Source organism: Eleutherodactylus coqui, chromosome 2, assembly GCF_035609145.1.
Source record: "Eleutherodactylus coqui strain aEleCoq1 chromosome 2, aEleCoq1.hap1, whole genome shotgun sequence".
Taxonomy (NCBI): domain Eukaryota; kingdom Metazoa; phylum Chordata; class Amphibia; order Anura; family Eleutherodactylidae; genus Eleutherodactylus; species Eleutherodactylus coqui.
Window position 1 is genome coordinate 245,374,763 of NC_089838.1, and position 12,716 is coordinate 245,387,478.

Here is a 12,716-nt window from a genome sequence, read left to right on the forward strand (position 1 = left end):
TCTATAAGCATACATGGTAATCAATCCTAGCTTAAAAGACATCTCAGTTAAAGCTTCAAAGAAACCTCATAATTCTTGAAAAGGAAAATCAATTCTAACTTTCAATAAACAGGAACTTGGCAAATGAATGCCTCAATGAGTCTATAAAATTCCTAACAAGTTGGTAATTTTACCGGAAAAGAAAAAAAAAATCTAAAGAACTTGGTAACAAACACCAAGATGGAACCAGTTGACAAAAGGGTCCATCAGACACCATTGGTGTCTGATGATCCTTAGAAAGCTTGAAATCCATTTTTCAGCTTCTATAATGGAACAGATAAAAGGAATTGCCAATGCAGATGCGTACAGGGTCTTAGATGTAAAAAAAACTAAAAGAAAAAATGATATTTCGGTAAGGCATTGCATTCTTAGTATCATTTTATTAAAAGTGGTTGTACTAGTATCACCAGTTATGCCCTTTCCCCACGGAGACCCTTACCAGTATTAAGAATCGGGGGTCCCATGTCCCACTCTGCGTATCACTGCGGGATGGCTTCACCACCCACAGTGATATAACAGTGATTGGAGCGCTGAACAAGCGAATGTCACTCCATTCATTTCGATAGAGCTGACAGAAATACCTGAATGCTTGATGCATGGCTATCTCCAACAGTCCCATTGAAAGTGAATGGAGTGGCAGCGGGTCTGTGCAACCAGTGCTCCATTCAGTCTCCTCCTCACTGCAGTAAGTCCACAGTGAGGACGAGCAAGGACCCAAGAACCCTGTTCTTGGGATTGGTGGGGGTCTCAGAGGTGAAAGCCCCACCCGTTCAGCAAATTTTCCGATATCCTGTGGATAGGGGATAACTTGTGATCCTAGAACAACCCCAATATGAAATTATAGAACTTTTATTTCATTAAAAAAAAAGCAAAACAAAACAAAAAAGCACCACTTTGCTATGCTTTTAAATACATGACTATATACTTTTTTTTACCAATTAAAACTATATACAGACATTTTTTTCATCTATTTTCTTTACTGTGAACAGCAGTTAAGACGTTTGCTTTATAATAGTCACATGGACACAAACTCACTGACTTAGGAGGTTGTGGGTATGCCCTGTGACCTGTGCAGGGAGCAAGAGGAGGTAAGCCATGTCCATTTCCTACTGAGACTATTGAAAAATGATCTGTACAAACCAGGAAGACCAAGTGGCCAGAATGAAAATTGCATTGTTTTCAATGTATATACATTTTATACATTACACAGTAGCGCGGAGAAGAATACAATTGTATAATATTAGGTTAAATCAGAACTTTATTCCAACAACAGGTGACTTTCTGCAACTTAAATAGAAATAAAGACACCACAGATCTGAGATCTCCTTTCCATGCATTCTTTATTCCAACACAACTGCAGTACTGTCCTCAAGCAACAAGAAACAAATCAGAGCATATTCTGTTAACAAAACAATTTCTTAGACTCACAGTATATTTCAGGTCTACAATCCCTTTAATGCCAAAGATCAAAGAAAAGGGACGTTCACCTGTTTACCCACAGGGATAAAGAACCGAGTCGAGCCTGCATCTCTCCAGCAAGGGGACATATTCAGACCCAAATATGTAGTGTTACACTTCGAGAGTCAAGTTTGTGCCTTTTCCAGTGTCAAAAAAAAGGAAATACATACTACAAACTGAAGTAGAATTTTTGTATTATTACAGATTTTCTCTCAAAAATCCTTATAAAAAATCACTTAATAGAAAAACAAAACAAATCCAGGGATAAAAAGTTAACAAAACCCTTTGAAGCTGTTTAAAAAACGGGCCAGTCATTTGTCAGTGTATAAGGACAAGAAATAAACAGAACGGCAAGACTTCAGTGTCGAAAAAAGGAGCAACGTGACCTGTATGGAATGCATTCATGAATACGGGAACAAAAACGGAAAAATAACCCAAAAAGTTTCAGTTTTCTACTAATAAATGTTCACATTTAAAATTTTTACATCACATTTTTTGCTTATGCGAATGTCCCATGAGCCGCGGTTAAGAATTTGTCAAGAGATTAATAATTAATACTCTATGAACGCTATCCGTTTACTCGTCGTACATGATATTACATGGAAATAATTTATTATGGATAAATATTGAATTATTCAACGTCCTACCGGGAATTACAAATCTGTCAGGAAATGCCCCATCACAATACCACATTATATGATTTACCAAACAAGCAAAACTCCTCTTGATTCAGAATAAAAAAAAAAAAAAGATCATCCATTGAAGTAGAATATACTTATTATCAGCTAAAATTCGGCATAAGATCCAAAAAAAAAGAAAATCCAGCGGCCCCAGAGCTGTTTAGATGGGATTAAATCGGCAGCATAGGGAGGTCCTCTAAAACGGTGTTGTGTAAACATGTTCTATAAACTGTGCTCTAGAAAAATGAGGCTCCAGATCCTTTTTTTGTTTTTTTTTTGTGGATTCCTTTAAAAGGCTGAGATTTTAGTTACAGCAGCTGACAGCACATGAACACGAAAAGTTAAAACAAAAAAAGAAAAGAAAAAGAAAAAAACAAAACAAAAAAAACACGGGTGCCACTGGATGCTTGATCTGCGTAACCCAGCCCCAGTGTGGGCATGTTTGGGCAAATGGTACGATTGCCCAGCACCATAGTGGACACGTCTTTACAGACTGGTCACTTCTGCCGTTCACAGTAACTGAGGTAAGACCGGAGGAAGCTCTCAGGAGTTGGGGAGCTCATGAGATATGAACTGCTTTAGTCTTTCTAGATACTGCGCGTACAGCTCTATGTCATTGTGCCCCGCTCCTTCCACCCAGAGAGGCTCAACAGCTCGTGGGCAGCGCTCATACATTGCCAGGCCGTGGGAGAAATCGATCACTTCATCTTCCGTTCCATGGATTATTAGCACAGGAGATGTCACCTTGGAAATTTTGTCAATGCTGCAAGAAACAAAGCAAGACGATTATTAGTAGAAAACATATACAAATGTTTAAAGGAGGTCTCAACTGGAAGGGATTGTCTCAGGACAGACGACGTTGGTATATTTCTAGCAGGGGTGTGAGCCGCACCAACTGCGGGAATAAAGTGGCAGCAGCTCTTGCCAAGCTATGGCTCGCTTTGTCTCCAGAGACCACATGGCGAGTCACTTGTATAACCAGCCAAACATGAACCCTCTGAAAAAAGGCGAGAGAGCAAACACTGGATGAGACGGCACACCACTCACGTCTGTCTTCTAGATTTTGGAGGATATTAATGACATCACTTATCTGATATCTAGGCTATGGCAATGCATCCTGAGACTATTTGCTCTTTAGGCCGTATTCACACAGCCAAGAGAGGTGCGCCCGAGATTTTCAGGACAAGAACAACTCGCACCGCACCACACAGACACCCATCCATGTGCTGACTGTAGTGCGGGACACCGCACATTACAAGGCTCGCATGAAAATAGGACATGAAGCGTTCAAACTCCGACCATTGGTCCGAGTAAAGAAGTTGCTTATGTGAATACCCCAAATGAATGGGTTAATTTTCCATACAAGTTCTGTCCATCTTGGCGGTGTGAATATGGCCTTATGAGTAAGGTTCAGGTGTGGCTGATGTTCACTGCGGATCCCCACAGCAGAACTGGAGGTGGAAAATCTGCAGTATATTGGGATCACAAGATGCTGGAAAAGTGCTGATTTAAAATCCAAGGAATGCCTATTTATGCTGTGGATCTTCAGGGCAGATTGCATCACTGGAAAAGACAGGGTAAAATTTGCATCGAAATTTTTGCGTGTTGCATGTGTATTTTGATGCACATTTGCACCATAATCCTCAGTGGATTTCCTGTTGCAGAAAATCTGAGTGTGAATGAAGCCCAGTGTCAAATACTTTCTTGGAATTTAGGATGTCTTTATTTACATCCATGGCCTGAAAACCCACAATACCTTAAATTTCACACAGCTAAGGGCTTGTTAGAACAGTAGATTGTCTAAACAAACCCCTGGGAAAAACATGGGCTCAAGGCTGATAGAGAACACTGTCTAGACTAGCGATTCCGAACCAGGGTGCCGTGAAAACCCGCCAGGGGTGCTGCGGCTCCCAGGATGGGAATAACTCAGCCACCATTGAGAATACTCCCCTTCCCCTGCTGTTTTGCTCACCGCCAATGGCAGACCAAGATTGGTGGGAGTTCCATCCATGGCCAATTGAAGAAGGTGGCACCTGCTGCGCTGCAATGACAGCGGAGGCCCTCTGGGGAAGCATGAGGTGGCTACTAGGGATCAATTATCTCTGGTTGTTTGAGGAGAATGGGAGGGGCATAGTGAGGCCGCACATTGTGGTTTGGGGAAGGACAGTGACACCAGACACTCTGTGGGCATCTGAGTTTAGGGCCCTTTAGGGGCATCTAAGGCAGCCAGGCATTATGGTAGCATATATAATTGTCTGTGGCAGGCATTATGGGGCATCAGAGTCCTAGAGGCCATGGTCCTTCAGGGTCATCTGTGACACGCTATTACTACAGTGGTCACTAAGGGGTGCACTATTACTACTGAGACCACTAAGAGCGGCACTATTACTACTGGTGCCACTCAGAGGGCACGGTTACAACTGGGCCCACTGAGAGGGGGCGCCATTACTATAGGGACCACTGTAGTAACGGAGGTTAACTCAAACGTCATGATAAGCTATGCAACCATGTGCCCGTGATCGCCCCTTTTTTGGTACAGGTGCCCTGCGGTAAAAATATTTTCACAGGGGTACCCAAGGCTGGGAAGCACTTGTCTAGACAGTTGTATTCATTGCTCGGCTGTGAGAAGTATTAGTTCTGCACTGCTTTTCAGCCTGTGGAAATAAACAGGAACCTTCAATTCATAGATAGCAAATAACTTGAAAGTGGTGCAGAGCGGAAAATCCCTTTAACTTGATTAAAAAGGCTGAATGCTAAATACTGAGCATTACATAACACAGGATTCACGCTTACCTTTGCACAGCTTACTTCAGTAATGACATTTCTGCCGCTGCTTGTTCATTTGCTCGAGTTAAACAATATTAGCATTTTGCAAAAACTGGAATGGTTCCCTTGGCCAACTACTCTTCCGACCAGAGGGGAAGCCAATATTTAAACAGCACAGTCTGTGGACAGTTCCTCCACAGCTGAAACATTTATCCCCGAAATGTCAGGGTGATCGAATGCTGAAAACAGCTGTAATTTCAGAAAATATAAGTATTACGCTTCTAATGCCAAGATGATCCGACCAATTCAGAGCGCTTGGTATTCTAACACTGAGCAGACCTTGCACAATAAGGGAAGTCTGGCAAGAACACCGCGCAGCATTAATAAGAGGAGGAAGAACTTTATTTTCCATAAGAAGTTTGGGCTCGAAGTCAAAGAGAAACTGGACTTACTGGAGTTTGCTAAACAATAGCTTTGTTATATCAAGAAACCATTCATGTCACCTGCTTACCACTAATACCTAAAGTGGTTTTCTGGAACTAAGATGCTGATCACCTGTATGCAGGATAGGTCATCAATATCAGATCAGTGGTGGTCCACAGAGCAGATATATGGGGTGAGCGCTGCGGCCACTTCATTGCATACCAGGCATAGAGCCTTATGTTTTATAACAGCTGGGCTTGTTTAGAAGCTCAACCCATTCACTTGAATGGACCGAGCTGTTTGCATGGCATGTGACCAATGAAAGTGATGTCACAAGGCAGAGAAGAGGCCGTGGAGCTCACCTGAGCACCTGCTGCCTCTTCAATCAGCGGGGGTCCCAAGTAGTAGATTCCCACTGCTTTGATGTTGATGACTGATCCTGAGGATCTTAGCTATGCTTTTTTAACCACTTTTTTGTGAGTACTTTGTTTTCTTACCTGGGGAAGGCGTCAAAACAGTAGGTTTTCCTTGTGTCAGGAAAAGCAACCCGCAGCCCCGACATAAGGGGGGAATGTAGAATGACAGCCGCACATTCATAACGTGATGCGAGGTCTACCGTAGGGACCGTGCCAATGCTCTGGCCGTAGAGGATAATATTCTCAGGGCTGACTCCATATCTGTAAAGAAAAAAAAAAGGAAATTTAGGAACATCAGCTTCAACAACTTTTTCTATGGCACAATCCTGCGGTAAGAAAGCAGCGTGTAGCACATGGCAGACCTGCATATTTACAATGTTAAGAGATTCCTGGCGGCTCGAGGCTGAGTAAATAGCAATACCTTCAAGAACATTAAAATGTAACTGGAAAAAAGTTGAGAAGGAGAAGCAAAATAAGAAAATCCATGAAAACTCCTAGTAGAGGGGAAAGAGTAATCCCACAGAAATGTAGCAGACAGACACGGCAGTAATACTCTGCGGCTCCAGACAGTACATGGGCAGAAGTCATCTGTCTAGTCAGCAAACATCGTAATTGGGGGAGAAGGGATTTCACAAATGGAGGAGCCTCAGAGAGCTTTTCACAGTAGGCACTTGTGAACTCCGCAGTGAGAGCCGGCGGGTCAGGCAGGAAGGACGGCCAGAAGAATAGCGCCATAACGGCAGGTGTTCGCCACATGACAGTCAGGGGAAGAGAAAATCCCTCTTGGAAGATTTCAGCACCTCCTTCTAAGCCCAACACTTCATACTGGCCGAGGAGAAGACGTTTGATCAGCTTTGACTTCCTAAATGGATTAGCCCGTTTTGCTCCAATGGCTTCCATAGTCATCCCCCAAATACCATGTCATCAGCTAAGAATGTATTTGATGGAGAAGTGCCCTCTTGGCCTCCTCTCGTACAGTATCCGTCGGGGATAGTTATTATATGGACTGAATAGCACAGCAGACGGAACATCTCATCCAGATGCATCCGGGAAAAATAGGTTAACAGGCTACCAGAATTACTTATGGGTGACCGATGCCGCCCTATGGCATCCGTTTAATGTCTATGTCATACACTTTCCAACAGTGCTTCTTGACATAGCTATTACACAGATACTACTACGGTTTATGGATGCCCAGCAGTGGCATATGTTTAACATGTACTTATCAAGGATACAAATGTATCCTCTGCATTTTGTGATGCCACATTGGGGGATCTGCGGCAGCCTCTGTTAGATTACACAAAAGAGCACCTTTCCTGCTGCATGCGTTAAACAGAAGCTATTAATGATGGAGGAAGAGAGTCTAAGGGCTCCTTCACACTGGCGAGAAAAATCACGCGATTCGAGAGAGTGGAAACGCATGATTATGAAACCAATGATTTCATTCTCATTTGCGATGCTTTCACTCCTGCGATGCTGCGGCGGGGATAAAGGGAACACCCGGAGGGTTGTGAGGCTGTATCCATGTGAAAACGCCTCGCATCCAGGGGTTTTCAGAAGGATGGCGAGGCCCAATCACGGCCCAATATCGCTGTCGCCAGTGTGCAGGAGCCCTAACAGGATGTGAGCATTACAGGGAAAAAAATTGCTTGTGAAATAAAGTTCACGCTGCTTTCTCCTCTCAAGATACTCTTAACTTCCAATGTTTTAGTGCTTATTCACACAAACTCATTATTGCGGCGTATTGCGCATACAGAATTTGCCCGTGAAATACGCAGGGAATAGAACCCACTGATTTCAATGGGTTTGTTCATATGAGCCTACTTTGCACACAGTTTGAGTTTGCATCATAAAATATGCCGCATGTTCTATTTTAGTGCGTATTGCACACAAATATAGCACATATTAACTACTCTAACTTAATTGCCCATTGTCATCAATGCCAGCATGCTCGTGTGGTTTTTTTTTTGCACATGCAAAAAATACAGTAAAACATGGGCGCACAAAAACACAATGCCCATCAAGCAAATAAGCAGCGCAAATGTGTGCGGAAATACGCTTAAGCCTGTATCAAGCTGGCTTTAGTTATAAGTTACGCATCACGACATGTTGTATTACTAATGAGTTCACCAGTATTTGATTGGATAACATCTAACCCTCCATGTAAACCAACTAGTGCAAGCACTACATCATACCACAAGGGCAGCAAACACAAACTTGTGTGTTGTCACCTTTCAGAGGTTGACCTACATATGCCAGGCCGGATGGTCTTATGAGTGACCATCCGAATATAGCACATGACCAACCAGGGAAGGTCCTACAGTTCAGGCACCAAATCTACTGCGGCTCTTCGCCTCGGAATACACTTTGCTTTGAAATGTCTTAATGCTGGCAACTTGAACCAACTCCAGGCAAAACGAATACAGTGTTATTTATGCCTGTTAAAGCCTTAGCCAACTAAAGATCTACTCTAGAGAAAACATATTTTTTCATCCCTAAACCCCTCACCTGCTTGGATGTCACCCGTCTGAACGGCTCATATACATATTGCGCTGATTTTCATGCTTATCAGCCACCACCTTGATGTTTAGATCTTTTCCTTCCTCTATACTATATTAGCAATCCCATGATGCATCAACGCAGCATCACATGACCAGCCAGAGCTTGCACCATCACTGCCTGCTGGGGGGACACTGTAATTATTACTACTCTGTATATGCATCCAAATAAGTTAAAGACCAGAAGTATGCAGTCATGGAGGATGAATTATCTCCATTATAAAGGTGTCAGAACAGCCTCTAATCATCACCAGTAACTGTGATGGGAGTTTATTTCCCTATCAGTGAAGAGTGTGCGAGAAACAGTCTATGTAATATTATACAGGAAGTCCTGATGACAAATACTAACTCCTGGGTAGAGACAAATAAATCTCAGGCGCTCAGAATGAGATCACATGACCCACCTGATCAGAAAAACTCCAAAACGTTTCAGATAGAGAATAACTAAACAAGGTAATAGTAGCTGACTTGTATATACTGTCACATGCACAGATATAGAGGTGGATGGTGCTTGACATTGCAATCATGAGTATGCACCATTCCACTTTTCTTTTGCAGTAAGACATGTAAACACCCTTCCAGCCTGTAGCGAGCATTATAGGTGGGCGAGCAGTAATATCAGGAGATGCAAGACTCCGGCTCCTGCTTCACATTAGCAGCAAGAATGCGAGGAAAACACAAGTTCCCCAGAAAACCAAAATGAGACCCTTGACTGTTCCGATGACCCTGTGGTTAATTTGCACTGGGTTTGGGGGTTTAGTAAGTTGGAGGAGACGTCATGTTTGGACTCATATTTCTGACTTGCCAAGTGTGACGTTCCACGTCTTCACAGAGGCTGGAGAGGAGCTGAAGATTTAATAGCGACAGACTGGAGCCGCAGGGCCTTGGAAATGTCATCCGGAGCCGCCGCAAGCTGCTGCAAAGTTATCATTTCATTTTCCTCTCTCTCTCAATCCTGTATCTCATTAGAGCAGCACTAAAGAGCGATGGTTATACCCAAGGGGAGGACGGATAAGTGGTGCGGCATCACCAACACAATGCATGTGGGACAAGACATACCGGCATGATAAAAGTGCACCTGACAAATAGCATTTACATGGCAACATGTCATTACAAACTGGAGGACAATTATGTGTGGGAAGTTTAAAAGCCTTAGGAAAAAATAAAATCAAGGAATTGCTGTAAAGCCCGTATAGGTTATGTTGTAAAGCCCGTATAGGTTATGTTGTAAAGCCCGTATAGGTTATGTTCACACGGAGCGGAAATGCTGCACATTTTCCACAGCAGAAAATCCGGCAGCATTTCAACATCAAAAATGAAGTCAAAATCCACAACATTGGGGCAGAGTTTGACTTGCAATCAGCTGCGAATCCACTCCCCTAACTCCTGTATCACCTAACTGGCTGCCGCAGCGCTTAGTAGCGGCTGCTGGGTGAAGGCTGCAGAAGGCATTTCCGCTATGTGTGAAGTACCTTTAAAGGGAAACCTGTCACACGACTGGATTCTTATTGCGGAATCTTCCATTGTCATCCGCAGCAAATCGCACAATTAGACAGGCACGCAAGATCGTTTTTTCCGCTCACACTCGCAGATACGAATTGTGTATTCCGCAAGCGGAGGAAAGAGAATAAAATAAATTGCAGTATGATCTATTTTGCTGCGGATTCCGTGTGGACTGCCTCCAATGCCGTCCGACCCAAAGCGCATACGCAATTAACATTGTTTATGGGCTGCAGCTACCCGCATCATCACTAAGCGACAGCGCAGGAAATACAAATATTGAAAAAAAAAATAAAACTGTACGGCACATGACCGATGGCAAGCTGCCATGGTCATACGCAATCCAGAAACTACAGGTACGCAGGGTCACTTGCCGGAATCCACTGTAAGTCTCCCGCGTGCGGAATCCGACCCGGTCGTGTGAAGCCGGCTTAAAGCAGCATAAACTAACTTATGTTGCTGTTAGGAGAGGTGACCAATTTTAATACTCACCCGCTTCCTGGTTCTCATACTGAAAAATTCTGTACTGTGCATGTCCGACGGTGACTCGCTGCGACCATCCACAGTACAGAAGAGAAAACACAGGTATGCAGTGTCGACGGCCGCAGTCTGAGCGGAATCCGGCTCTGGCGTGTGCAGGCGGCCTAAGCTAAAGACCAGAAGTATGCAGCCATGGAGGATGAATTCTCTCCATTATAAAGGTGTGACAGCAGCCTCTAATCATCACCAGTAACTGTGATAGGCGTTATATCCCCACCTGTAAAGAGTACGTGTGGAACAGTCCATGTAATATCATACAGGAGGTCCTGAAATACCAACTCCTGGACAATACAAGCAGTCAGCATGAGATCACATGACCCACCTGAAGAGAGAAACTCCAGAAAGTTTCGGATAAAAACACAAACAACTAAACAAGGTAATACTAGCTGACTTGTATGCACTGGGAGGCTAGGTACATAATGAAGGGGGAAAAAAATTCACTGCAGCGGCCCTTTAAAGAACGAAATAAAACTCCCCACTAGGTATAACAAGGTGTTTCGCCCAAAGTGTTCTTCTAACTAGAAATAGGGCCTCATTAGATGGCCACAACTAAGAACTATAGCAGTTGGGCTATTCCGAAAAATAGGTAACCCACCTATATCTGAGATAGCGAGACCAATGAGAAGGTCTACAATGGCCTAAACCAAAAATACATGAAACTTGGTATCTGGTCATAAACTGGGAACCATCAAGACCGCCCCCCTTTGTTCGCAGCAGGTGCAGTAACCGCCCAAACTAGGCTCCAACTGGATAAACAACTGGCAAGTAGCAAGTGATTACTAACAGCGCTGGCTGCACTAACCAATGTGCCCCTGGTGACATGGAATGGAAAAGGAGGAGGCAAATGACCTCACTCCAGACATTCCTAGAATCAACCACAAACTAAATGAAACCACCAAACTAAACATTGCCAACCTGGGGGAGAGCAGCATTAAACATAAACAGCAGATCACCAGACACTAAACTCATTACTGTTTCTTCACAGGCTCTTGTATGCAATACTGGGAGAAATAAGCTATCTAGTGGAGCTGCGACAATGTTGAGCACGCTTCAGTTGTCGCTGCAAGATAAAGAAAGACTTCAATTATTGCAAGAGTCTTTGTGGCTCACAATTCTGGTAAACTCTGCAAAAAGTTCCCAAACACTTCACTTGCACAACGGACATCTGGTTTAAGGGGGGGTTTTCGTCTCAGATTGTAACATATTGACCAATAGGTCTATAAATTATAATCTGATGAGCAGCTGCACTGTTGTGTCCATACTACGGCAACTAGTGGACATATGGTGGTCCTGATGGTTTGGTCGGCATGCCTGACCGCTTCCAGATATAAACCCAGGGTAACTTCCACATGAAGTACATATATTCCCCTTGTGTGGCCCAGGGTTTTCTACCAGCACTGTGATTTGCAATCATACACTATCCTACTAAAAGTAATTGGATATTTGAGTAATAATTAGAGATTAGCGAGCATACTCGCTAAGGACAAGTACTCGAGCGAGCATGGTCATTAGCGAGTACCTGCCCGCTCGGAAGAAAAGGTTCGGGTGCCGGCGCGGGTGAGCTGCGAGTTGCGGGAGTGAGCAGGTGGGAGCGGATCTGCAGGTGCTCGCTAAGGGCAATGCTCGCTCGAGTAATTGTCCTTAGCGAGCATGCTCGTTCATCTCTAGTAATAATAAAAAGTATGTATTTACATATATCAAATACTTAGTGGGGTACCTTTGGCACTAATGATATCACATACACTCTGTGGCATACTTTCAATAATGTCTGATACACTTCAGCTGGTAATTCCCTCCAATCATCCTGCAAACATCTGACAAGTACTCATAAAAGATACATCGGTCCATCTACAATGATGCAAAAAAATGTTGTGATTTAACAATTGAGCAATGGAAGAACGTTCTATGGAGTGATGAATTACGCTTTTTCATCTTCAAAATCAAATGAAGGTACCTGGGTAGGGTAGAAGTACGGCGGAGGTTCAGTTATGGTCTTTGTATGTTTTACGTGGCGTGGTCTCAGTCCATTGGTTGTAGTGACAAGAACCATGAGCATGGAGGTGGAACCGGATATTGTAGACAATAATGTGCTGCCAACATGTACATTTCTACTGACTACCAAAATGACGCTGACTGACTCCACACAGTCCTGCTTTCAACACGACAAAGAGCCTGGTCCCAAATCCAATTCTATTTTACGCTGGTTTCAGGATATGGATGTTTCATGATCGGACTGGCTGCACAGACTCACGACACGAACCCTACTGGGCATCTTTAGGACAAGCAGGAATGTCGGGTCAGAAAATATTAACAGAGCCCATCTTCTTTCGAGAGAA

General features: G+C 43.6%; 1 protein-coding gene across 1 annotated transcript in view; it reads right to left on the minus strand.

The window, feature by feature from the left end:
• Positions 1 to 1,279: 1,279 nt before the first annotated feature.
• ABHD17C (abhydrolase domain containing 17C, depalmitoylase) overlaps positions 1,280 to 12,716 on the minus strand; it is a 38,330-nt gene continuing 26,893 nt past the window's right edge. Inside the window, exons 2-3 of the mRNA XM_066592784.1 lie at positions 5,864 to 6,043; positions 1,280 to 2,940 (exon numbers count right to left, since the gene is read on the minus strand). Of these exons, the coding sequence (XP_066448881.1) occupies positions 2,721 to 2,940; positions 5,864 to 6,043 (400 nt within the window). The 3' untranslated portion in view covers positions 1,280 to 2,720. The remainder of the gene's footprint in view (positions 2,941 to 5,863; positions 6,044 to 12,716) is intronic.